The 26,069-nt window shown below is 51.4% G+C and overlaps 1 protein-coding gene and 1 non-coding gene across 6 annotated transcripts in view; one reads left to right on the forward strand and one right to left on the reverse strand.

Moving 5' to 3' along the window:
* Window positions 1–26,069, reverse strand: part of PAX5 (paired box 5) — a 188,668-nt gene that overhangs the window by 25,466 nt on the left and 137,133 nt on the right. For all 5 annotated transcript variants that reach the window (XM_034664128.1, XM_011224566.3, XM_011224567.3 and 2 more), the window contains one exon: window positions 17,175–17,276. In XM_034664128.1, the coding sequence (XP_034520019.1) occupies window positions 17,175–17,276 (102 nt within the window). The remainder of the gene's footprint in view (window positions 1–17,174; window positions 17,277–26,069) is intronic.
* Window positions 10,178–10,313, forward strand: LOC117803228. The gene has a single exon (XR_004626917.1). It is a non-coding gene; the product is annotated as a U4 spliceosomal RNA (small nuclear RNA).

Raw genomic sequence — 26,069 nt, forward strand, 5'->3', positions numbered from 1 at the left:
AATCTCTGGGGTGGGGCCAGATATCAGTACATGTCTAAACTTGTGAGGTGAATGCAATGTGCAGAGAGTTCGAGAACCAGTGGATAGCTACTCGAGTGTAACCACATCGGCATCACTGGGGAGCTTGTTAAAAATGCAGCATCCTGGGCTCCGCTCTGGGCTTACTGGACCAGAATCTACTCTGGAAGATGACCCCCCAGGTGGCTTGTCTGCAGGAACGTTTGAGAGACACTGCCACCATGCAAAGGAGTTTCCCAGTGTCCTCAGGGGCACACTACACTAGCGTCTCATCCCCAGGTCCTAAGGAGGCTAACCTCTAAGAACACAGAGAACGGCCCGCCGGTGTGGGTGAGCTCCAAGCCGGTCACGGGCAGCCACCACCGTGACTCGGTGAGCTTGAGCAGGTGCTCGTTCTGTGCAGGGAGCTGGATCGTGACCTCCCCTCAGGCCAGTCCTCACAACTCCAAGGACCAGAGGTAGTCTCTTCTTTACCACAAACTCACTGCAGCAAGGCCCTTTCTCAGTGCAGGCCTCAGTTTCCCCAGGAGTGTAGTGAGCAGGTCAGCCCTGAAATCAGCTGTGCTGATGGAGATCTCTTCTTTCTTAAATTCAGCCGACATGTTCATCCGTGTCCTCTGTGACCAGCCCACAGATCGGGCTGAGAGGCAGCTCTGGGGGAAACAACCTGGGGCTCTGTGGGAGGAGGGGAGATGTCTTTGGGGGCCGAGGAAGGAAGAGTGGAGAAGCCTCCCAAGGGAGCAAATGCAAGGCTAGGTGGGGGGCACCACAGATGTGCTGGGGAGAGCTGGCCTGTGCCTACCTTGATGCGAGGCACACAGCAGATAGTCTATTTATCCACTTACCTACCAGATATTGACTGAGTGCCTACTAACTACCTGGCACTGTTCTAGACACTAAGGATACAGCCATGAACAAAACAGACTAAAGACCTTGCCCTCATGCAGCTTGTATTCTAGTGGTACAAACAGACAATAAACAAAACAAATAATTAAAAGTACAGCATATAGCATATGTTAAGGAAAAGACATCAAGTGGTGAAATTTTAGATAGAGTGAGCAGGGATGGCTTCACCAAAACATGACTTTTGAATAACAAGCTGAGGAAGTGAGAATTAGCTATGTATCTATCTGTGGGAAGAGCTCTCCAAGCAGAAGGATCATCAAGTGCAAAGGCCCCGAGGCACGAGTATAGGCAGTATGTTAGAAGAGCAGTGAGGAGGTCTGTATGGCTGCAGAGGAGAAGTGAAGAGGGGCAGGCAGAAGATGAGGTCAGGGAGGGAAGTGGGGAGGGGGAAAGATGATATAAGGACTCTGGCCCTTGCTCTAAGTGAGCAAAACGGGGACATGTCCTGACTCAGATTTAATGCCTTGCACTGGCCACTGTACTGAGAATGGCCTAACGAGGCAGCACTGGCAGTGGGGAGGCCAGGAAGGATGCTGCTGCAAACGTACTGAAAGACTGACCTGTCTACCGAGTGCTCCCCTCCGGCCATTGGGAGTCTAACGCCACGAGGTTGAGAGGGGCCAGGCTGTGTGGCCAGGCAAGCAGACGGTCATCTGGCCACAGCCAAGGACACCTACAGAAGGAGGCTAGATGTGGGCTGGTGGGTGGAAGGGAAAGCACCTGGCTCTATAGGCCATCGGGCCAGCCCCTTCCTCTCAGAGTCTATAACAAAAGTGATAACCAAGGGTCCCCGCAGGGTTGTGAGGAGGATTCCAGGAGAGTATGCAGGTCCCAACTGAGGGTAAACTGAGAAAGGGTGGGGTGGCAGGAGACCCTCCTGTCCTGTACTGCCACAGACCTGGAATGCAGCAGGGTGTTGCACCCTGACTCTCCACTAGGGGGAGCCTGGGCAATTCTTCCTAGAGCAGAAATGCAGTTTGCAGGCATCCATCCGGTCTCACCCCGGGAATTTTGGACATCTCCAGGATGGCCTTCTAGGGTAGGAATGAATGTACCCTTGAGCTGTCCTCATCGTGTCTGGGACCCTGTGGTTGGTAGGACTCGTTCTCTTCAAGAGCTCAACAGCAGCTATTGAGAGATTGGTACATAGAACCCTAAAGTTCCATCAGGCTTACGCCCTGGGCCCCAGATAAACAAACCAAAGACCAGGTGGACAGGAAAAGCCACAGCTGGCTGAAGGCGTGTGATCCGAGGTCCGCATGATTTTTAGCTCACCCAGGCACACGTCTGCACATGTTTCCTCTCTTGGTCCACGGGTTATTAAATGTGCCTTCTAAACCCTTCCTGAGCATCTGTTCTGTGCTAGGCTCGGTGCTGAGCAGTGGGTGGGGCTGTGGTGCAGCAGGGACTCAGGCTCATGAGCCCTCTTCTGCCTCCCAGACAGCCAGGAGCCAGCTGGGGTTTGGGATTTCTAAGGGTCTCTCTTACCTCTGCGTTTATCTGAAGGCTCAAAAGACCCAATAAGGTTTCCTTGAAACAGACAAAGGAGCAGGGCCGCCATGTAGGAATGAGTGGGTTGTTCACTGCATACGAGCTACCAGCTGATCAGCTGAGTGGGGACTGAAATCCACCCCGCTCTGCACTCACCAAACCCCGCCTCTGGGCACGGGGCTGGCATCTGGCTCATGGGCAGGAAGGGGCAAGCTCCTGAGAAACAGCACAGGGAGCTTCACGCCTCATGGCCCCCCCTCTTCGCCTGCAGCAGCTTCTTCATTCTACTGTCACAGGTCAGGAGGGGAACATAAGGATGGATACGGTGGACCCCAAAGACAGTCCTACCTGGGCCCACTTGGGTTCTCTTCCTTCCACCCACATTTATTTAGTCCCGAGGGTGTGCCAAGCACAGAGAGGGGAAGGTGACTCCCCCCAAAGGCTGGTAAACCCGGAGGCAGGACTGAGGCCCAAGGGTGTGGAATCCCGGTCTAGGGCATCGCGCCCACAGCACACACATTCCAGCCTCCCCCAGTTCTCCATTATGGCTGAAGGAATTCCATGAATCATTTGGACAGAGACAGGTATGCGGGAGGGTGTGTCCTGTGTTAAGTCGGACCAAGAAGACAAAGAAGGGAGAACAAGGCAGGATCTGAATTTGCTCCTTGTGGATGTGCATGTGGGAGAAGGTGCCCCACAGTCCCCACTCTCAGAACCCACCTGCAGCAAGGGTCCCTGTGCCCCAACCAGACCCCAAGTTGGGGGTGGCGGAGGCCACAGCTCCACCCTGACTCTGTCCCATTGCCCCAGTCCAGCCAAGGCTGGTGGACCAGAGCACTGGCCAGCCTCCCCCACCAGCCCACCTGCCTACTTGCCTCCTTCGGCCAGCCGGCATGGTGGCAGGCCCTGCCTGCTCCCTGGGGAGTCCGCCGCCAGGCCTGATGGCGCTGATGGAGGGAGGGAGGCCGCCAAGCTGTCAGTCTGGAGGTGCCCCTCGGAGCCCCTCCTGGCTGGAGCGAGGAGGGTGGGCCGGCGCCGGAGCTGGGCTGTCAGGGCCTTCACAGAGACGAGGCCGGAGAGGCGCTGCCTGACAGCTCGCCCACCGAATTAGGACCATTTGCATGCTAATTTCCAGCGCTCTAACGGGCTGGCAGGCTGGCTGGGGTGTGTAGAGTGTGCAGAGAGAGGCACCGGGGCCTCCCTGCCCGCGATGGAACAATGCTTGACTGATCTAGCTGCGTTAACGAGCAAATTATGGTAATTTTGTTATTACAAATGCATAGAAATTTCCAAAGCGGGCAGCCATTCAGGGCAGCTCCCTGCTCCTCCCCACTCCTAAATACGGAGCCCCCTGTTTGTACACATGGGCCTGGCACCCACTTCAGGGACGAAGATTTCCAGGGGCCAGGCTTCCCTCGGAGCCCTCCTGGGAGGCTGGCCACAGCCCAGAGCATCCCTTCCTGTCAGTGGGTGAGCCCTCGACTCCCGCCTCCACCAAACCTCATCTTCTTATCCCCTGGAGTCCCTGTTTAGTCCCTGGGCCTAGCGATCCCGCAAACCTGCCACAATCGAGCTGATTTCTTTCCATTCTGAGCAGGTAATGTGGGTGATTCTCCTTGTAGAGGCTCCAAGGACTTGAGAAATGCAATTATTTCCATGCCTACTCTGTGAACTGGGCTCAGCACCCAGGAAGAGCTGAAGGATTGTCTGATGAAGGAAGGGAGGGAGGGAGGAAGGCAGGCAAGGAAGACCAGAACTCATGCCACGATTGAGGACAATTAAGAGACCCCACCCCTGGTCCGCTCACTGGTGGTGTAATTAATCTAAGACCTCATCAGAGGAGTTTGTTTGCCAACTGGCAACCAGCAACCCCTCCTGGCATTTATAACCGTCCACTGTCAAAAATCACAATTTGTCTCAGTTTTTCTGGTGATCTTCTTCTTGATTAAAACTATGTTTTTGGAAGCATGTTCTGGAGCACATCCAGACAGAAACTGTTTCCAAGAAAGTGAGCTCCCTGCTCCCAGCCGTGCAGCCTAGGCAGCTCCAGGTGCAGAGCTGGGCACAGAGCATGGCCTTGATGGTGGGACCCTGTCAAAAACCAGTCCACTCGTGGAGGGGAGCGCGCAGCCGCAGCATCACTCCCAGTCCTCTACGTGTGACCCACCAGCCGTCCTCCCACTTTAGAACGGGGATTTCAGGTTTGGGCTGATGTTATTGAAAGGTCAAGAAGCTGTCTCAAATCCATTCTGGTAGTCAGTGGGGAATAAATCATCAATTACAGAGGAGCACGGCACCGAGGAAGGTCTGCTCCAGGTGGCCAAGGGAGCCTGAGCTGGCCTGGGACTCGCAGAAGAGCAGGGGAGGCAGAGACGTAAATGCGAGCAGAGACTTTATAACCTCAGCTGGGGTCGTGGCCAGATTTTTCTATTTGTCTGATTTTCTAATTGGGTCACAACTTCCAGAGGGAAACTGAACCCAGGAAAAGAAAACAATCATTTCTTTTTGTCTTGCTGCCTGGCTCTGGGGGAAAAGCAGAGAGTGGGAGGAGCCAGGGCCTTGGCGTGGCCCACAGGTGCCCTGCAGAAGCTCTGATGGGCCCCGGGGGACCGTAACCGTCTCTATCCCAGCTGGCCGGGTCCCAGGGCTGGGGGAGAGATGTGGGCTCAGGAAGAACACGCCAAGGTGGGGGTAGGTGGGGTGGGAATCCTGCTTTGGATTGTTCTAGAAGCCAGGTCACCCAGAGCCCACCCCAGGAATACCAGACCTGCCTGAGGTCAGGAGACAAAATGCTTTCTTTTCATTGCCTCAGGGAAAGACTGAAAGTGGGGGAAGCGGGGGCATTGGTATTTGCCCAGCGGGAACCACAGGGCAGGCAGCTATCACTGCAAGAAGGCCAGTCTCGCTCTTCTTCTGATTGGCTCTGTGACCCTGAACAAGTGCTTTCCCTGACCTCCTCTGCACACTCGCAGCCTGGTTTCTCAGGTTCACTCCAGCCCCATCCATCCGTGACAGAAGGAGCTGCAGCTACAGAATGTGTGAGGGCCACGTCCACCCCTCAGCGAGGAGTGTGTTAGAGCAGAACCCTCCCCACACCCCAGAGACACACCCCAATCTAGACCTGGGCTCACCGCCTCCAGCGCCTTTCCTACAGGCAGATCCCCCAAAGCCAGCGATGGGGCCCTCAGCTGGGGCCCCCACTGAGTCAAGGCCTTTGCTGCTGCCCCCCCTTCCCATTATCTGCTCCACACCCCACCACGAAGTCCTGGGTAATGGCAGGTGATACACAGCTGGTCTCCAGGTTCGATTCCCTTGCAGCCATTTTCCCAAGTGTCTCCAGCTTCTTTCTGGGGAGTTATGTTTCCAGAAATCGCCCCTCAAAGTGCTCTCAGTAAGTCTGTACATTGACAAAGCCCCGATGGAGGGCAAGTTCCAGGGGCTGTGAGGATTTGCTTCAATCCTGTGTACAGACACAGCACCTCCACTTGCCTAGAACTGCTCCTGTGCGCCCTTCTCTAATTTCTAGATGTTAACACAGTGTTTCTAAGTGTCAGACACCAAATTGCCAAGTCCTCCCCCTGTCATCTGGACTGGACCACCTGCTAGCTGTGTGACCACTTTTCCTAAGCCTCGGTTTTCATCTCCGTGAAATGGGGCTACGAACTTTACCCTCCTTGCACCACGGTGTGGATCCTCTGAGATTACACGCGAAAGAGGCTTGTAAATTGTAAAGATCTGTCCAGATGGCGGTTTGTATTCTTCGCATTGTTGTGAACAAGACCTCAAAATGGCCACAACTGTCATGCATCCTGCGCTGGCGGGACAATGCCCAAGGCATTTGTGACCTGGGATCGCTCTTTAGACAAAAAGACATGATAACACAGTTGTCATTTTAAAAATTTCCTTACTTGCTCTTTTATCTCTCTCGCTCTCTTTTCCACTCCTTCCCTCTTTCTTTCTCTTTCTTTCAACCCTGGGTCTAAGTCTCCCTGATTTGGGTCCTTTATTTGTGCCGTTGCACATAGACTCCTTATAAAGAAAATTCATTTGTTCAGGGTCACCGCGTGGTTTTTCATTAAAAACAAATTACCCGCATTCAGGGAGGACATCTGGGCTTCGCGGGTCCCATTAATGACTATATTTCCAGCCTCCCCAGCCTGGTTGGGCTCCCCTTGCCTGTCACCCCGCGTTCCCGGCCCCGGGAGGACAATGAGAGTGACAGTCAAGTGAAAGGGAAAACATGAGGGATGAGGACGAGAGGCGAGTCCCCTGAGAGGGGAAGGAGGGAAAAGTGAAAAAAATAAATAACTCAAACAGAGGGTAACAAGGGCCATTGTCTCGGTGTCTTCCAGCCAGAGCAAATATTGGAAGAAAGAGTGGGGGCATGGAAGTCAAGCTGGAGCTCTCTTTAATTACACAGTTGGGCCCTAAGCCCCTGACCCTACACCGGACAAGGGAGGGAGGGGCGTGTGCCTGATGCAAATGAATTCCACCCATCTCCATTGAGCGCCTACTGTATTCAGGGACAGAGCAGGTGGAGGATTCCAAGAGGAGCAACCAGGGGATGGGAGCACTCAGTCACCACAGCTCTGACCATGGGCTGTGCCCTGGGGTGTGCTCACGGGAGAGAGGAGGCCCCAGGGCGGAGTGGGGGGGCGCTGGGGGAGGCTTCCTATAAGACAGAGCATTTGATTTGGTGCCTAGAAGGATGGGTCAAACATGGAGAGGGCAAGATGGGGAGTTGAAGGGAAAGTGCTAGGATCCCAAGTGTGTTTCTCTGGTGTCCCAGCTGGGAAGAGCCTCTTCTGGGCCATAAAAATGTCTCTGGGTCAGGAAGGCCAGCCACAGCCCTGACGGAGCACCAAGGAAACCAAGACCGTCTCCCGGGCCCAGAGCCCATTCCTTCTCTCCACGGGCACCAGGAGCTGGGTGAACTTGAGCATGAGCGCCAGGTGCCAGGCCCAGCTGCTCCCCTGTTGGCTGTGTACCCCTGGCAAGGCATGGTACCTCTCTGAACTCAGCTAGCCTGCCCCTGAAGCGGCACAAACACTCCAACCTCCCCAGGTACTTTCAAACCGCAACCTGGGATAACAGAGAGGGCTCCTTTGACACTACCAACCACGCAGGCAGGCGGGAGGCTTGCAGGTGGAACTAGCATATGCGCATAAGCATTTTGGCCTCATTAAGAAGTCTTTTGGAGAGCAGGAGCCAAGCCCTACTGGCTCTCCCTGCCCCCAGAAGGCTCAGAGCACTGCCAGAAGTTCTCTGGAGAGAAATCCCAGGTGGAGTGACCCACAGGCTTAGAGAGGGTGATCAGGCCAGCTGAGGGCTGACGGCTGATGAGGTCTTGTAGGTGGGGGCTGCAGATTCCAGCAAATCAAAGGGAGGAGAACACCGACAACTCCAGTAGGTTCAGTCTGGGTTTTTGGAAGAACTCGTGTGTGTAGAAGCAGACCATACCTATGTACTCACTGCCCCCCCACCCCCGATCCATTCATTGTCTCCCTCCTCACTCCACCTCCCACTGACTAACCTATGCGTCAACCCCAGTGACAAGCCAAGCCAGAGACTCATCTCTTCCTCGATTCCTCCCCTGACCCAGGGTTAGCTACACCCCTAACCTCTTACATTCCTTGATGTGAACAGCATTTCACAATTTCAGTAATACTCTGCAAAATCAGCTTCAGACAGCCCCCCCAACCCTCAAGAAATTCTGGAGCCCTCTATGCCTGGCATTCCTTGTCTAGGCTGCACCCCCCTTCTCTGAGCTCCCAGAGTCCCTGAGTTTACCTATTACCACATTCATCCCCCTAGATCCTTACTGACTTGCCCATCTGCACTACAGACTAAGAGCTCTTCATGGACAAGGGGCAGACTTTCACCTTCATATGCCCAGGTCCATGCATGGCACATGCAGAGAGTCAGGAGATGTTGGGGGGGAGGGGAAAAGGAAAGAAAAACGGATGGATGGATGGATGGATGGATGGATGCTGAAACCTGATCAGCTCAAGGTCCCACCATTATTTTTTATGTTCAGTATGTTTCAACAGGACATCAGGGTGCCTCCCATGCTGCTTCCTCCCAGACCCCCAAGTGCCTTCCTATGGGGGCACCTCTCCAAACCACCTTATAGTACTTCATCCATAAAGGTACCACAATAATGATACTTCTCACTCTAAAAATACAAAAGGGTTATTTTTATAATTTTGCTTCGGAAATTATTTGGCCACAAGCAATTTATCTAACCTATGGTTGGCTATGATTTCTCAGCATTCAAGATACAGACCAGGGAATTCTTGCACAGTGAGAAAATCCAACTTAAAAACTGTTCTCAAATGTAATGAAATTTTTATGAGCACTAAATTTAATAGTTAATGAAGTTAACATAATATTACAATTTGTAGACACTAAACTTAACATTTATTAATGCCAGTTTTCCAGCTTCCTTTTTGAATTTTCAAGGCAAAACCAGTTTGGGTCAGCCCTCACATCGTTGTAAATTCCTGAAAAGCTCTTGGGCCCTAGGCCCAGGACCTCTCAGGGACCCTGCATTCCCCATTACTGTCCCATAGGAAGTCCTGGCTAGGATGTCAACCTCTTTCTTCAGGAGCTCAAGTCTGGTAGGGGCTAAGATACACTCACAGATAATGTCATAAAAACAATGAGGAAAGTTACCCAGAAGAAGTGGGCTGGACCCTGAGCCTCCAATGGGTAGATGGCTAGGGGGCTGGTCTAAACCCTGGATACTATGGGGCACTGGCTCCCGCATGGGGACCCCTTCCTTCCAGGAGGGCTCCTCCCAGCCTCTATCTCCTAGCCCACACAGGTGAGCCAGGCCCAAAGCACCTTTTCCTCATCTACCCCAACCAGGACTTGACTATTTAACTGGAGAGAACGGCCACTCAGCCGTTTGGGAGACTTCAGGCAGGAAGTGGTATGGGAGGCAATGCAACAGAATGGCTTAAAATCCCCGGGGCTTGGAGTCGGGCTGCTCTGCCATTTGCTGTGTGGCCAGGTGCTGAGGATGACTCCCTGTTGCCGCTCTGCTAGGGCCTGTGCATACACGACCTGCAGCCCTTGTCCCCTGAGGGTGCATCTCCTAGGATCTGACTCGGCCCTTGGATTTAGGAGGATGAGGGCCCCAGGCCCAGTGAGGCCACCCATTCTCCTTCGGACACCCACACTTGAGGGCTGTGCACCTGCACTCCTCTCTGAACCAGTCCAAGAACCCAACTTCTTCAGGCTGGGAAGGCCTTAACAGCCACCAGGTCACCCTGCACCACTTCATTTCATCCAATGCTCAGATGCCCTCCACATACCTCAATTTCTTCTAAAGCAAAACCCGACTGTATCCCCCAATTTCCTAAAAAGGCATCACAACCCAGTTTTTTGTTTGTTTAAAAAAAAATACCACTTGCAAAGGCACATCAGGGAGAAACAAAAAGTCAGGAGCCCAGACATACAGTCTCCCTCACTCATGACTGGTTCTCAGTAACCGCCATCTGAGGGAGCAGAGATGGGGAGAGCCAGACACAGAATAGCCCAGAGGAGGAGAGATGTCCTCAACTCCTGCTCCGAGCTCCCCAGTGCTGTATACTTTCTGGGCAGCCGGTGAGCTCCCGGTTCTGGTAGGGGCACTCTTCCACAGCTAGGATTCTGCTTCTCACCTGTTCCTGCCATGGGGTGTGTGAGAAAGGTCTGTGATGCCCTCCCTCCCTTTTCCCTTCATGTTCCCTAAAAGGACACTCCGTTTAACGGAACTAGCTTTGCACAGTGGCAGTATCGTAGCCAGTGAGGTTTATCTGAGACACAATTATTGCTAATTGAAAACTTGGGGCACCTGTGTGACCTAGGTTGAGCGTCCGACTCTTGGTTTCAGCTCAAGTCATGATCTCATGGGTCCCAGGTTCGAGCCCCTCGTTGGTCTCCATGCCCAACAGGGACTCTGCTTGGGATTCTCTCCCTCTGCCACCCCCTCCCCTGCTCATGTGTGGGTGCATGTGCGCTCTCTCTCACTCTCCTTTTTTCTCAAATAAATACATAAATCTTTAAAAATAATAGCATCTAGATGGAAGAAATCACGGTGACCTTTGCTGCTTCTAAATTTTCCCCTAAAATTCTAGATTCTAAAAAGTCTGTAAGAACCCATCCCAGGTGCGGAGGCCCTGAAGGCTAGTCTTTGCCTGGCACAGCAGTGTTAGGGGACCCCCGCCCCGTGGAGACGTAGCAATGGGTATACAGGATGAGCATATCCTGAGGCCTCCGCCTTCAGCTCTACTCCTTGGAAGTCATTATCAAATTACACATGATGGCCCAGGGCCATTGCCTTACCACATCACAGACCCAGACCCGAAGGAAACTTGGAAGCATTTGCTGCCGACTTCCGCTCCTAACACAGCATGCAGGGATGACTTTTTATATCTGTCTCCCCAACCACTCTGTGAGCTGCCTGAGGGCAGGGACTGTGTCTGCAACACCACACCTAGCCTAGAACTGCCACTTTCAGGAAATGTGTGAAGAACAAACAAACAACGAGACACCTGCTGTGTCCCCCCTGGTTGAGCCTGGTATTCCCCCCAGTCAGTTCCGTTCCTGGTGTGGCAGAGTGACTAGAAGCCACTAGAGGGCAGCAAAGAGTCAGGAACGAGCAACAGGTGGCCACCCCAAGCCCAGGGTGAGCTTTGAAAGGCGTGGAGGGAGCTTCAAAAGTACCCAGGCCACAGGAACACCAGAAGCCTGGTGAGGGAGAAGAAAGAGCTAAAACCAAAGGCCATTCATTCTCTGAGCCAACACACTCTGAGCCTGATGCTTCGGCCTGGGAGGCACTTGAGGAGCACTGGTCCAATCTCCCCCCTTGATGCTTCAGTCCCTCCACCAGGTCCTTCCTGGTTTCTGTTAGCCCCTCCCCTCCCCAACCTGCCCATTTGCCTATCTTCAGCTCTAATTCTGGGGGAGGGGCTTTATACAAGGCTGGAAAGGGGTCCCTCTAGCTCCCATTCACTGGTCCTAGCCATGCCTTTCAAATTGTGCAGAGTATATACTCCCCATGGTCCACATGCTAAATGAAGCCCAGAAAGTAGAAATGGCATTCTCAGATCACATAGTGACGCCCTGGCTAAATCTGGCCGCAATCCAGGCCTTTGCCTCCCTGCTGGCTCCCCTGCCAGCACTCCTGCTTGGCAACAGTCTTGCTTGTGACTGGATTCCTTTGCAACTATTTCTCCCATGGGCCGCAAACTCTGCTGGAGAGTCCTCAATCTGATGTCAGCCTAGGTCAGGCCAGCTTTAGAGGCAGGCAGCTAGGTGTCTCTTCTGGCCACCACACCCAGCTGAGACCCCTCTATAAACAATAGTCATCACCATCATCATCAACACCTGCATGGCACTTACTATGTGCTAGGTGAAATTCTAAGAGTATTACACAAATTACGTCATTTAATGCTCACTCTTATTCCCATCGCCCCCATTTTATAGATGAGGAGGAAACGAGGGCACAAAGAAGTTATGTAACTTGCCCCAAGTCACACAGCTAGAGAGAAACAGAACGGGGATTCAAAACCAGGCAATCTCGCTCTGGTGTCCCATGCTTCACCATGTGGCTGGGAACAGGGACACAGCAAGTGAACAACCAGACCTAGCTTTGTGTACTGCGCAGACCTGACGGGAAAGCAGATGAGGATGGAGTAAACCACCAAGGAGAGTCCTTCACCTGTGCTTGGTATCATGAATGAAAAGAACAGGATGCTTTGTGAGAGGAGTGATGGGGGAGGGGTCCTGGTGTAGATGGTGTGGTAGGCAGAGCAATGGCCCCTGACCAAACAGGTCTACAGCCTAATCCCTGGAACCTGCGAGCATCGCAGGTGATACAGCAAATGGGGAACTGCTAACGAGCTGGAAGCTAAGGAGAGTACCCTGGATTATCCAGGTGGGGCCAATAAAATCCCACGAGTCCTCAGAAGTGGAAGAAGGAGGCTGGAGAGACAAGTACAAAGACGGCATCACAACAAAGGTTCAGCCCAATGTGGCCAGCTTTGAAGATAAAGCACTGGGGCCACCAACCAAGGAATGCAGGGAGTTTCTACACGCTGAAAAAGGCAAGGACACGATTCTCCCCTAGAGCCTCCAGGAGGGACACAGCCCTGCTGGTACCTTGACGTTAGCCCAGAGACCCATTTTGGACTTCTGATCTCCAGAAGTATAAGATGGGGAATTTATGTTTTAAGTCACTAGTTTGTGGTAACTCATTACATTAGCAATAGGAAGTTAATACGCATTTGGTTACTGGGAAGACCCCTCTGAGGTGAACCCCACAGGGAGGAGAGGGCTAGTCCTGTAAGAGCAGCAGAGAGGGGCTGAGGAGAAGCTGCACCTGCCTCTCCTTCCTCCCGCCAGAGTCCCGCGGGCACCACGCCTGCCCATCTCTCGCTGCCGTTCCACACCTCCTCGCTGGCCTCAGACTCCTGTCTATCCACCCTCACCTCCTTCTTTATGAAAATAAAAGCCATCAGTTAACTGAGTAGTTTAACTAAAAAGCATCGAGAAACAATATATGCCAACCCATGACAAGTAGAGTGCCCATGACAGGAGGAAAGTACTGCGTTCCTTCTAGGGCCTCCAACAGGCTCTTGTCTGCTGTAGCCCAAGGGAGGCAACATAACACGGTCGGGATTTCTGGGCACTCGGGCCTAGAGCTCCCAAAGGGGCGGACGTGGAGAGCACGTGGGCGCGTCCCCGGCTGGGTCATCTCAAAGACAGTTTCCTTGCTGCTTAGACTCACTGAAGCCAAAGGGCAGTGAACACCCTTCCTTCTCGCCCAGCCTGGAAACTTTAAGAGTTTCAAATGCCATGTCGATATCTGTTAGGCTGTACAAACACCTCCAGGCAGGAATCAACTAGATATACCAATCAGGACACCATGGAATCTTTGGTGCAAAACTTTTGGCATTTGCTAGGACTTGATGAAAACAAAACTGTTTCCATTCTAAGTTGATTATGTGCCCTCTTTGCTTTATTCAATGTAAGTGATGGCAGATTTTGCACAGCAGCAGAAATGGAATCTACAAATACCGGAGAAGACCAAGAAGCCCCGTTTTGCAGACCTGGGAACACCCTGGAGCCGGAAATGTGAGGCAGTACCGTGACGGCAGAATCAGGATTGAGAATACAGAGTCCAAGCCAATAAGCCTGGAATTTCATATGGAAAAATGTAATGCCTATTTTTTTTTTAGGGCCAAAAATTCAACTACACTTGGGCAGTCCCTCCTCAATGTGTCCTACAAGCAAACCTTACACCTGAAATCTTCCCTTAAAAAAAGAGGTGGCAGCCAAATATTCTAAAACCTAGCATGGAAAAACAACTCAGAAGATCTCCGGTTTCCCTCTGGATTCACAGCTGGGGGAGGCTGGTGACTGTTCCATAGAGTGAAACAGACCACTGCCACGTCACACCCTCAGACAAAAGCAGGATACACCATCTCCTAAAGCCTTGCTCAGTTTGTTTCTCCGCGCTGTACCGACATGCCCCTGGGGGTCTATGAAATGGCATCCCCTTCAGCATGGCCACAGTCGAATGAATGCCTCCCAGATTCAGAAGCCCAAGAGATGATGAGTCAGAAATCTGAACAAAGCTGAAATCCTCAAATGGGTTGTGGTATATCCATGCCCTAATCCCTGGAACCTGTGACTGTTACTTATATGGATCAAAAAAAAAGGGAGGGAGGAGTGTGGGGGGGTGTTTCCCTTTATAGATTAAGGATTTTAAAATGGGAAGAGTACCCTGGATTATCCAGCTGGGCCCTAAATGCAGTCCTGTGTATCCTTACAAGGGAGAGGGAGATGTGACCCCCTCCATGCTGTGAAGGTGTAACAGAGACTTAGAGGGAACACCAGGACCCACAGGAATGGATTTTTCCCTAGAGCCCCCAGAGGGAGCACAGCCCTGGGCTCCAGGACTGTGAGACAGTCACAGGAACTAACGCTTGGTTTCATACTAATTTTCTCTGCCTCCCTCCCTTAGCCACCACACACAAAAGGACCTCTTATGTGCTAGGGACTGTGAGGGGTACAGAAGACAAAGCAGAGGGCCTGGCCTTTACAACCCACCGTCCAGTGGCATAGCTAACTGGGCCACACACACGCTGGGCTATGGGGAGTAACAAAGCCAAGTATCAAGCATCCCCCAGGGGAGGGCCAAACCAGGTGTCTTCACAGGCCGGTGATCTTTCCGCGTAGCCTGAAGGGTAAAGCTGGATCCCAACAAGTGGAGGCAGGAAGTACTATAAACCAAGGGCACAGATGAAAGAGTGACACTGGCTGATGAGAGTGTGCGGTGAGCTAGGAGCCAGTGGGTAGTCAGGGGGAGGGACAAGCTAGGAGAGTTGACCAGGAAGACAAGTTGAGGCCAGATCATGTGACTCCTGAATGGCAGGCCCAAGACCCCCCATGCTGTAAGGTGAATCCTCTGTGGTGTGCTAGCCCTAGGGGAAGTTCAGCGAAGACCATGCCTAGGGGCCAGCGCTGCCCCCATGAAGCCATTCCAAAAACAGCTTTGACGATCATGTTGGAAACAGAATCCCAAAGTGTGACACAGTTTGGATACTGAGGAAAAGGAACTAAGGACCGTGGCCCCTGAGATTGAGGTCCTAGCCCTAACCCTGGTCTGGAAGGGAATGAATCACCAGGGTGTATGAGAAGAGAAAGCAAACGGAGGAGAGGAGAGAGTGGCAGGCAGAATTGGGGCTCCCTGCCAAGATGCTTGTGTTCCTCCCTCCACATTGCGTACCCTCCCTCTGTGCCAGGGGACCATGCCTTGTGCCAGTACCCATCCAGCTGCTAGATTGGTTAGACTGGACCTTCGCTCAGGCCTGTGATTCCTGCTGCTGCCTTTAATGGGCGAGGAACTGCCATCGGTTCCCACTGGCCTCTCTCCCACGCCCCCGGCCATTTGTATCTTGAGCCTAGTCATTAGGGGCCAGGGGGCAGGCTCTGTTTGGATAAACTCAAGAAAGCTCAGCCGCTTCTGGGAACCTGGCCTCTTTGGGGTCTGCAGTGGGGAGCTGGCAGGGCCAGACAGGTGGCCTCAGCCTTACTGGCCAATGTGCCCTTGGGAGGGGGCCTGGGGCGACTGCCTCGCCCTCTGCCATCCGTGAGAAGCTTGCATTGATGGAATGAGAGCACACAGAGGCAGCGCAGTATGGAGGAAGGAGCGCTGAACCGCAGGGCAAAGCCCCAGATTCAAGCCCTCCCACCTGCAGCCTGTGCAGCCTTGACCGATTCCCCAACTGCTCTGAGTCTCAGCTTCCGCTTTTGGAAAATGGGTATTCAAATCCTACCAGTGCATGTCACAGGGCTGGAACATAAAGGGCTCCCGGGAAAGCACTTTGTCTTTTATAAAGTTCTACAGAAGCACGAGGGGCCGTGAGTGAGCAGGACACGGGCTCCAACTCCTGAAAGTAGGGGTAGGAAGGAGTCCGGGTGCCCCCCACCTCTGTTGGCCTGTGTAGAGTATTTCCCAATGCTCTGCCATGTGCCCATCCCCCCAGGAGAAAGGCCAAGGCTCTTTGCAGGTGTGAACCTGGCAGGCCTCCCTGGCCCTGGCGAGGCTCAGGGCATGAGTACACACAGAGGCCATTTCCCATATGTCTCATATTTAAAAAGGCATAAATCAAGCTAACAAACCATTAAATGAAATATGCTCTGTCCTCCTACCTTATTAAATACATCTTTGTAACAATTGGGAAGGCCAGGAGTGAATTTAGAATTCTGGGACTCCTTGGCATCTGTGCCAGGACCTGGCTGTGTGGGGAAAGCCCAACCAGGCTAGGATTTGCCCCGCTTCCCTTCCTGCCCATGGGTGGGAACACCTTGTCTCACATTCAGTTCTGTCCATCCCCCAGCTGTCCTCAGGCCTGGGGTGCACACGCCCATGACATGGGCTGGGGAAGAGGCTGGCAGAGGCATGGGATTATTTGGGCAGGACCTCTAGGGTGGGCTGGAAGGCGAGGCTCGGGCACCAGGTAAATGACTCAGAACAAGAAACACTAACCCTTAAAAGAAGTGTAATCACATCCAACCCAGTCCTGATTTTCCCCCTGACTTTTAAAAATCTTTCAAAAGATGATACTTTGGGTTTCCTGCTATGCTCGTGCCCCGAGGATGCAGCCAGCCAGCACTGGGACGATGTGCTGTCTTTACCCACACCATCCTACAGTGGAAGGCACATGGCGGCCTAAATGTCTTTAAAGAAACGGACACGTTGCTGGCCCGAGGGGATGAGGTTCCGTGGCCACAGGGTATGCAGCTTAGAATCAAGTGACAAACCCACCAGCCAACATCCTCTCTGTCCTGGCACACGGTCCTCAACCCCAAGGAGTGAGGCTGCTGAGAGCCCCTGGCGGGGGGTGGGGGGACCCCTCCTGGTGTTCACCCCACACAAACTGGGTGGGGGAGGACGGAGGAGGACCCCTACTGAGCACTGGCTGGGCAACCTTTGGCCAGGTCCTGCACCCCTCTGTGTTCAGACTCTCTGTGTGGCCACCAAGGGGCTGTTTGAGTGACAGTCAAACCCCCCCTCCTTTCCCGAGTTCACTGGCCGCCCCACTGAAGGCCCAGCTGCAGAGGGAGGCTGAGAATGCAGACCTCTGCCTGATTTATTCAGGTCCGTTCCTCAGAAGCAGAGAGGTCGCCCGGGCGGTTTGGGGGGTGCCCCCCCGAAACCCCGGCCGCTGCCTGCTGTGGAGACGCCGACAGTGCAAACTCACCAGGCACCATCCCTGTCAGCGTCGGCGCTGAGTAGCTGCCCTGTCCGGCGGGGGGGACGTGCGGAGGGTACCCGGGGAGGGTCGTGCTCGCCAAGTCACGGCCTGAGGAATCAAAGCAACAAATCACGGGGTGAGTGTCTCCGTGGCCAGCCGCTCATGTCCACAGCTCCTGGGACATCTGCACATTTGTCACGTCTGGGCGCTGAACGCCAGTGTGCCCCCACCCCCCTCCCGTCACTCACGCAGGCAAACGCGTGAGCGCGCACGCACGCACCCACGCGCACATACACGCGCACGCGCACACACACACGCCGCCAGCCACCCTGGCTCCACTGAGCAGGGACCCAGGACAGCTCTGCTGCTTCCCTGGGAAAACGGAGCTCAGGCCAGCTCACCGTGCGAGAGCTGAAGGAGGACTTGGACTTGCCCTCCACATCTTTGCTTCTGCCGCGCCTCTGCGCAAAGCGCCCACTCCTCCAGCTGCGTGCAGCCGGACACCACCCACCTGCAAAGGCCAGCTCAGACACCGCCCTCTTCCTCTTCCTCGGACCCTACAGCTGTGTATCTGATCCTTATTGAATTCTTCCTCCTTTGGCCTAGAGCGAGCCATTCACTCCACAAAGGTGCAGGAAAAAGTACCTCCTCACACCAGACACTGTTCTGGGCGTGGGGACGTGGGGATTAAGGCCTCGGCCATTGAAGGTAGACGTTCTGGTGGCTATGTGTTCACCTCTTGGCAGGCTGCCGGCTCCTGGAGGGCAGAGGGGACACCTCATTCATCCACCATAGGGGTTGGCACCGGTTAGGTCCCAAGTAAATGCAGAACGAATGGGGTGTCCACGTGTGCTGAGTTTCATGCCGTATGGAAGAAACCTCAGGTAGCAGAACTTTGTAAGGGAGACAGCACTGAGGTCTGGCTGCCTCTTAGGGATAAAGCAGAGCTGCAGTCCTTTCAAGCATTGCCAGTTAACGTGTATGTAACAAGGTGTTCATGGGTAAGGCAGGAACCCAGATCTTGGGCGATTGTACTGTTCTGGGATTAGGTGTTGGGCCCTGAGGACAAGATCTCACCCTATGGGTGGAACTGCCAGTTGCTCCTGAAAGAAGGAGATGCACCTGCTTCAGGAATCCTGGGAAGCAAATGGGAAATGAGGTGGCTTTGGGACAAGGGAGGGAAAGTGGAACCTTGACCTCCTCTGAATGTGGACACTGGAGACTGAGTGGGGGCAGCCCTTGACCATAAAGAGCCAGGCCAGGTCCCAGGAACCTCTCCTGGGGCCCAGTGAGTTGGTACAGGCACTACCGCGGTAGATAATTCTGAGTTCAGCCCCACTAGCAGGTGGCCCAAGGAGAGAGACCACCTCTGATCAATATTTCCATAAGAATCCAAGCCAGTAAACGGTATGGGCCGTGAATGTTCCCCAGATAAACCAACAGCCTTTCTAGTGCCAGTCCTTCAAAGACTGTCCAGCCAATAGCCAGAGGCTGCCTCATTTCACAGGGTTCTGCTTACCTTCCAGAACCTTATGGAACCACAGGCCTGTGGCCTCTCCTGCTCTCTGCTCACCACCTCCCTGGCTTTGGACTGGGCATCCCAGCTTGTGACAAGCATTGCTCATGTCTCCTCATATGAGGCACTGGAAGGGGAGCAAATGAACTACCTCTGACTCCCCACAAGAGCTGACATTAAACGGAAAACTGGAATTGACAGAACTGACCACTTCTAATAAAGGTGATTTTAAGGAGGTTTTCTCCCCAGCCCTCTTATGCCTCCCCTTTGCATCCTCCTCTGATCCAGCGCTCACAGCCCTCTAGGGCAGCTCCCATCTCCAGAGTGTAAGGTCCAGGGTCACGTCTTTGTCCCCAAGGTCAGAATGGCAGAGGACGGCAGATGTTGTTAAGTGAATGAAAGCAGTGGCTGTGTTGGGAGCAGCAGGAGCTCTCTGGAGCCCGTAAAGGAATTCCGCTTGTGGTCAAGAATCAGGGCTCCCCTCTGAAGGGAGGGCCCTTGAAGCTCTTCTGGACCAACCCTGTCTCCACCTGCAGATGGAAAAGCGGAGACCCACAGTGGGTGGGGAGCAACGGGCTCAGGTCCCACAGGCAGCAGGTGCTTCAGCCCACGTTTCCTAACAGCCCAGGACCCTCCTCCACCTCAGGCAGCATGCTGGTGGGGGGGGTGGGGGGGGAAGGGCACTCACACCCAACACAGAGCCCTCTGCACACCATCCCAGGGATGTGGCGACCTGAGGACTGATGAAAAGCTATCTGAAGAAGCAGAGTGAGCCGAAGTGTCAGACTAGTTGGTACAAGATCAAAATGCCAGGGCCAGGCTGTGAGACAAGCAGAGAAAGCAGCCACGGCTGGAGCTGTTCTGATGGGCTGCGGAGCTCCGGCCCCAGCACATCCCCTGGTGACGACACCAAGCCGCAAATGCAATGACAGAGGTCACATGTTTAGCCACTCAGCTCCCCTGCCACACACATACACCTGGGAGGCTTCTGACCGTGAGTCCAGAGGCTCTACGTCTCTCTCAGCTGGGACTCCAGGCTGAGCCTTGCCTTCAGGCCACACGGTCACCATTGCTTACTGGCTCTGTCATGCAGAAGAAAATTCAGCTACGCAGTGTTTGTGGATATATGTGTAGAGGTCGGAGCCAGGACCACATCAGAGAGAGGCAAATCTGCCTCCTGCAGAGGGCATTATCCTGATAGGAGGCTGCCTGGCGCAGGGAGCGCATGGGGGCCAAGCCTCACGAGGTCCACGTCTGGGTGCCTGAGATGGGAAAGAGGGTCATGGAAAGGGAAGGGGCTTGCCCAGGGACATTCAGTTGATTGGAGGCAAGGCTGGGACTGGAATGCAGCTCTCCTGCCTCCTGGGACTGGGTTCTTTCTTCAACAAGAGGCCGTGCCTTTGGTCAGAACCCCAACAGTTTCTGTCAGTGTTACACAGGCTTTAAAATCTTGACCCCTAAAGCAGAAAATGCAGTGTCTCACCAAAGCACCCCCAATTCGAGAAGCTAGATAAAAAAGTAATAAAATGAGGCGCCTGGGTGGCTCAGTTGGTTAAGCATCTGACTCTTGATTTCAGCTCAGGTCACGATCTCAAGGTCTTGAGATTGAGCCCCACATCAGGCTCCATGCTGGCCGTGGAGTCTGCTTAAGATTCTCTCTTTCTCTCTGCCCCCGCCCCCTCTCCCTCTCTAAAAAAAAAAAAAAGTAATAAAATGAACCTAAGGAGAGGAAAAGGAAGGAATCGATAAAGAAAAAGCAGAAGATAAAGAATTAGTAAACAGAGAAGAGCAGACACAATAATAAACACACCCAAGAATTGTTACTAGAAAAGACCAATAAGACAGACAAACCTGTGGCAAGATCCAAAAAGGAAGATACAAATATCAAGATAAGGAATGAGAAGATACAACCAGCGACATGGAAAATATATTAAAAAATGCAAAGATGCTCTACACCAATACATATGGACATCTTAGCAAAAGGTTCAATTTTCTAGGAAAACATGAATTACCAAAATTAACTCAAGAAGAAGAAAACACAAATAGCCCAATCACTTTGGCAGAAATAGAAAAAGCTCTTTTTTAACATTATTTTTTAATATAAGATGTCCATTTAGCTTTCAGGCAAGTTCCATTTCTTTTTGTTTGGGGCTAGTTCTTTTAAACCTTCAAAGGACACATACTTTTGTTATTAAACTCTTCCAGGATATATAAAACTAAAGAATCTTCCCGATTCATTTTTTCCAAGCTGGCATGATCCTGATAGGAAAACTTAACAAACGTGTATAAAAATGAAAATTAAAGGGTAGTGTCACAATTTATTATCAATGCAAAAAATCTACAGTCTCATTAATCAAACAATATTAGAAAGAATAATATACCATGAACAAATAAGTTTGACTCCAGGTATGAAAGGATGATTCAGTATTAAAACACTGGTTGGGAAATCATAGTAATGTATCAAAAGTTGAAAACTATATGATTATATCAAATCTGTGGAAAAGGCATTGGCTAAAATTCAATACTAATCCCTTACAATACCTCTTGGTAAATAAGAATTGAAGTATCCTTCTTTGATCTGGTATCGATCTTAAATCTTGAGTCAACGTCATACTTAACTGGTGAAATACTTGAAACATTCTTTATTAAAATAAAAAACATGTCAAGGAAACCAGTTATCACTGAAAACTGTTCTGAAAGTTTGAGCCAGTACAAGAAGAAAAGATAGACACCCAAGAGGGACAAACACTGGGCGTGGGGGATATTATCATGGGCCTGGAAAATCAGCTCATCTACCAGAACCAGTGAAAAGGTTTGGTGAGACAGCTGGGTACCAGACGTCTAGAATAAATATCTTTCTAGATTCAGTAGCTCCCCACCACCTATCCCATCAAGTACAGGTTCTTCAGGTTGGCTTTTGAAGCCCTCATCCGTCTGTGCCCCCAACCTGTGACCTTTCCAGCCTCATCAACCCTGACTCCCTACCGAGCCATTCCCCAAACGTGCCCTGCCCTTCCCCACTCCCACAACTTTGTTCAAGCCATTCCCTTTTTAACTGCCCTTCTCCCACTCCTATCAACTCAACATTGCATCCAATCTCCACCTTCTGCCCTCAAGAGCCTGCTCCTCTGCGAAGTGCTTTCTAGGTCCTTCAAGTCTTTGTGGCATCGGCCTCTTCTGCAGATCCCTCTGCTCCCCACCCTGTCCCAGTGCAAAGAGAGCATCATGCCAGGGCAACAGATAAGCTGGGGGAGATGTCAGTCTGGTTAAGATAGCACTTACTTTGTGCCAGACACTCTTTTACATACGTTAACTCATTTTATCATCCTGACGACTCCCTGAGGTTCAAACAACCATCATGCCAAGGAACTGAGGAACGAAGAGGTTAAATAAGTTGCCTAAGGTCACACAGCTAGGAGGAAACAGAGCTGGGATTTGAACCCAGGTGCCTGGGCTTCAGGCTGAGCTTCTTTGGTGGCGGTACAGGGTGGGTGTGTGGGTGGGAAAGAATGAGCCACGAAGGAGGGGCGGACGGGAGAACCAGGAGGTTTAATTATTCAGGTTCGCAGCTGGAAGGGGTGAGGAGGTTGGAGCAAGGAAGAGAGAATGGGGGTCAAAGACGGGCCGCCAGAAGTCAGGTCAGAAAGTGGTTGTCAGTGCCCGTTTGGGAAAAACTCACCAATCTCAGTCTGCCAGACCACCTAGACTACATGCTCCATGGGGTGGGGATGCACCGTGCCTGGCAGGTAGCAAGTACTCAGAACTATCGGTGGGGGGAGCAGGACACGAAGACCATCCAGGGCCCATTTCCTGGTTTTGCTACTTACTGAACTGCCGTGTACCTCTGGGCAAGCCACTCCACCCTGAGCCTCAGTCTTCCCCAGATTTAAAAGAGAGCTCTGAGCTCAGTGATCTCCAAGGGTCCCCAGAGCTCATCCTGGTCTCTGTGTGCATATACACAAAGGTTAGTTTAGTTCTGAGTGGATCCTTCTACCCTAAGGTCCATCTGCACCCGCAGCCTGGAACCTCCACAGTCAATCCTGTAATGTGAGCTGCTGCCTGGAGGGCTCATACGTCCTCCTTAGGACAATGGCCGGCAGTTCTCTGAGCTCCTAGCCTCCGTGGGGACTTGGGTCAGCTCCAGCCAGGGTTCAGGACTGGGCCATCCTTCAGTTTTATGAAACAGTAAAAAGAAGCCTCCTCCTACTAGAGGCAGTGTGCTTCTTTGCCCCTTCGGTTTGGGCTCTGCCACGTGCCTTGCTTTGGCCAACGCGATGTGAGCAGAACCAGCAAGCAGAAGTGTATGGATGCCGGCGTGGCTGGGTGCGCTGCTCTGCACCTCCGCCATCCCCGTGAGAACAGGCTCTGGCTAGCCTGCTACCAGGAGGAGGGAGACATGTGGGGCCAAGACGGACCCAGCCTACAAAGAAAGCCAAGCCCAGCTTTGATTAGCCAACCCCCTGCCAACCCCCAGGTACATGAACAAGAAGAATGATTGTTGTTTTAAGCCCTGAACCTTGGGGTGGTTTGCTAAGCAGCGGCATTGTGGCAATTGCTGATCGATCCACGACTTCATAAATGTTATCTGTTCTTGTTTTCAGCATTATTCTCTGCTTGAGAACACTCGCCTGCGACTTTCTAAGGACACCTGTCCAGATCTGAGCGGAGGACGGACGCCATCTTGTGGGAACCCACAGAGTAAATTTAAACCTCACATTTGCTCTGATGCCTTAAAGGACTCCCCTGGCACTCAGCTGGGGATGCTGTGACTCGGGAGTGCATGGGCGCTTTCCCTTTCCCCGTCCCCGCCCTAACACATTTCAGCCTGTTTCCCAGGCCACGGGTTTTAACAACTGGTCAAAACAAGACAGCTAAGATGCTACTGCTCCTTTCAGCTCTAATTCAGGCCTCTAGACTCAATGGGATACCAGAATGAATGCTTCTGATTCAATATGACTTCAAAACACATATTTATATCATTTTTTTGCCAAGGACAAAAGGATTTATATCATTTGCAATGGCACTGAATGTTACCGATGGCATATGATGTATTTGCACATAAGTGGTTTAGGCTCTTAACATAATTTTTCCTATTAATGGCACAGAAGTACATCCTGGACAATTTATGTGTTGCTCCCTCTTTCCAGAGGGAATAATCAAGACATGGCCTTGTTTACTATTAGCAATGAGTCCATACAGAACTTTTGTCAAGACAAAGACAGCTCTCCAGAAGAGAGAGACTTAGTTTAAAATAACTTACTCTTTTCAACCCTGAGAGGAAGGAACCTACCCTTGTTATATGAATGAGGAAACCAAGGCTCAGAGATGAGATCTGACTGACCTAAGGTCTCAGAGTAAGTGGTAGAACAGGGACTTCAACTCATGACACATGACTTCCAGTTAAATGCTGTTCTTGAAGGTTTACTCAAAATGTCCCCCTCGAGGGCACAAGCTCTCCCAGATGTTAAAACATTCTACAAAGTCTTCATAATTAAAAGCCTGATACCAGCACATGAATAGACAGAAAACCAATGGGACAGAATAAACAGTCTAGAAATAGACCCAACTATGTATGGAAATCTAACATAGGGCAAAGGTAGGATTCTCAAATCACTTGAGCAAAAAATGGACTTTTTATTAAATGGTGTTAGGATGACTGGAGAGCCATTTTTAAAAAAGATAAAATTGATGGATTCTTCATACTATATACCAGAATAAACTCCAAATGAATCTGAGATCTAAATGTAGAAAATAAACTATCCAAATACCAGAAGAAAACACAGGTGAATTCCTCTCTCGTTTGCAGAGAGAAGCTTCCTAACCGTGAGTCAAAACCAGATAGATGCACACACCACCTACAAAAATTAGCTCAAAATGGGTCAAAGACCAAAGCGTAAGAGCTAAAACTATAAAACTCCCAGAATAAAACAGAGGCATAAATCTTCATGACCTCGGATTAGGCAATACTCTCTTAGATATGACACCACCAACAACAGAAAAATTAGATCAATTGAACTTTATAAAAATTAAAAACTTCTGTGCTTCAAAGGACATCGTCAAGAAAGTACAAAGATGACCCAGAGAATGGGAAAAAATATTTGCAAGTCACGTATCTGATAAATGACTTGTATCTAGAATATATAAAGCACTCTTATAGCTCAACAATAAAAAGACAACCCAATTTAAAAATGGGCAAAGCATCTGAATAAAAAAGATGTACAAATGGCCAATAAGTCCATGAAAAGACATCCAACATCATTAGCTATCAAGGAAATGCAGATCAAAACCACCATGAGACACCACACCACACTCACTGGGATGGCCATAATCAGAAAAGGTTATGACAAGCATTGACTAAAGATGTGGAAAATTGGAACCCTTACATATTGCTGGCGAGAATGTAAAATTGTGCAACCATTTGGAAAAGCCTGGCAGTTCCTCAAAAAGTTAAATGTAGAGTCACCATGTGACCCAGCAATTCCACTCCTAGGTATATACCCAAGAAATATGAAAACTTGTGTCCACACAAAAATGTATACATGAATGCTCAAAGCCCTATTATTCATAATAGCCAAAAAGTGGACTCAATAGCTACTATCCCTATGTATCCAGAGCTTGTAAGAAGTAAAGGGAAAAGACCAAAAATCCCAAAGAAAAATGGGCAAAATTCATGAACAGAAAACTCACCAGAATATACATAGAGAGAGGCGGGGGAGAGAGAGACACTTAAACAAACCAACGAGAGGTTCAAGTTCACTCATAATACTAGAAATGCAAATTAAATGCAAAATGGTACAACTCCATACGGAGGCTGTATATCTAAGAAAACGATACGTGCATTTACCCTTTCAACAAGCGATCGACTTTTAGGGATTTACCTTGAACATACGTACACCTTCAGCAATACACAAATGCATATGCGCAGGTTAAACATCGCAACATTATCTGTAACTACAAAATCCTAGAAACCATGTCTAAAGGTGCAAACGTAGAGAAACGGGTGAATAAACTGGTGCGTACACACGGTGGGTTCCGTGCAGCTGCACAAAAGGAGGAGGAGCTGGTGGGCATCAGTCTGGCACAAGTGAAGCCCAGGAGCTGACCCCTGGCGTCCCCAAGCCCCTGCAGGAGGTCCCAGAGCCACACACAATTCCAGGCCAGAGCCCTTCGGGAAGCTCAAGTCAGGTTCTAAATGAGCAATGGAAAGCCCTGGAGGGAGACAATGGCAGGGAAGGGACAAAAGCATTACTGATCCTGGAGGTGCATGACTTTGGAAGGCTCAAGATGCAAAGTAATGCAGGGAAGGTGTGAGCTCTCAGGATGCATCTGGGGAGAGGACGGGGCTCAGGCAACCCATGGCTGACACTGTGGAGGAAGTGACCTCC

The sequence above is a fragment of the Ailuropoda melanoleuca genome, chromosome 7 (genome assembly GCF_002007445.2).
Source record: "Ailuropoda melanoleuca isolate Jingjing chromosome 7, ASM200744v2, whole genome shotgun sequence".
Taxonomy (NCBI): Eukaryota; Metazoa; Chordata; class Mammalia; order Carnivora; family Ursidae; genus Ailuropoda; species Ailuropoda melanoleuca.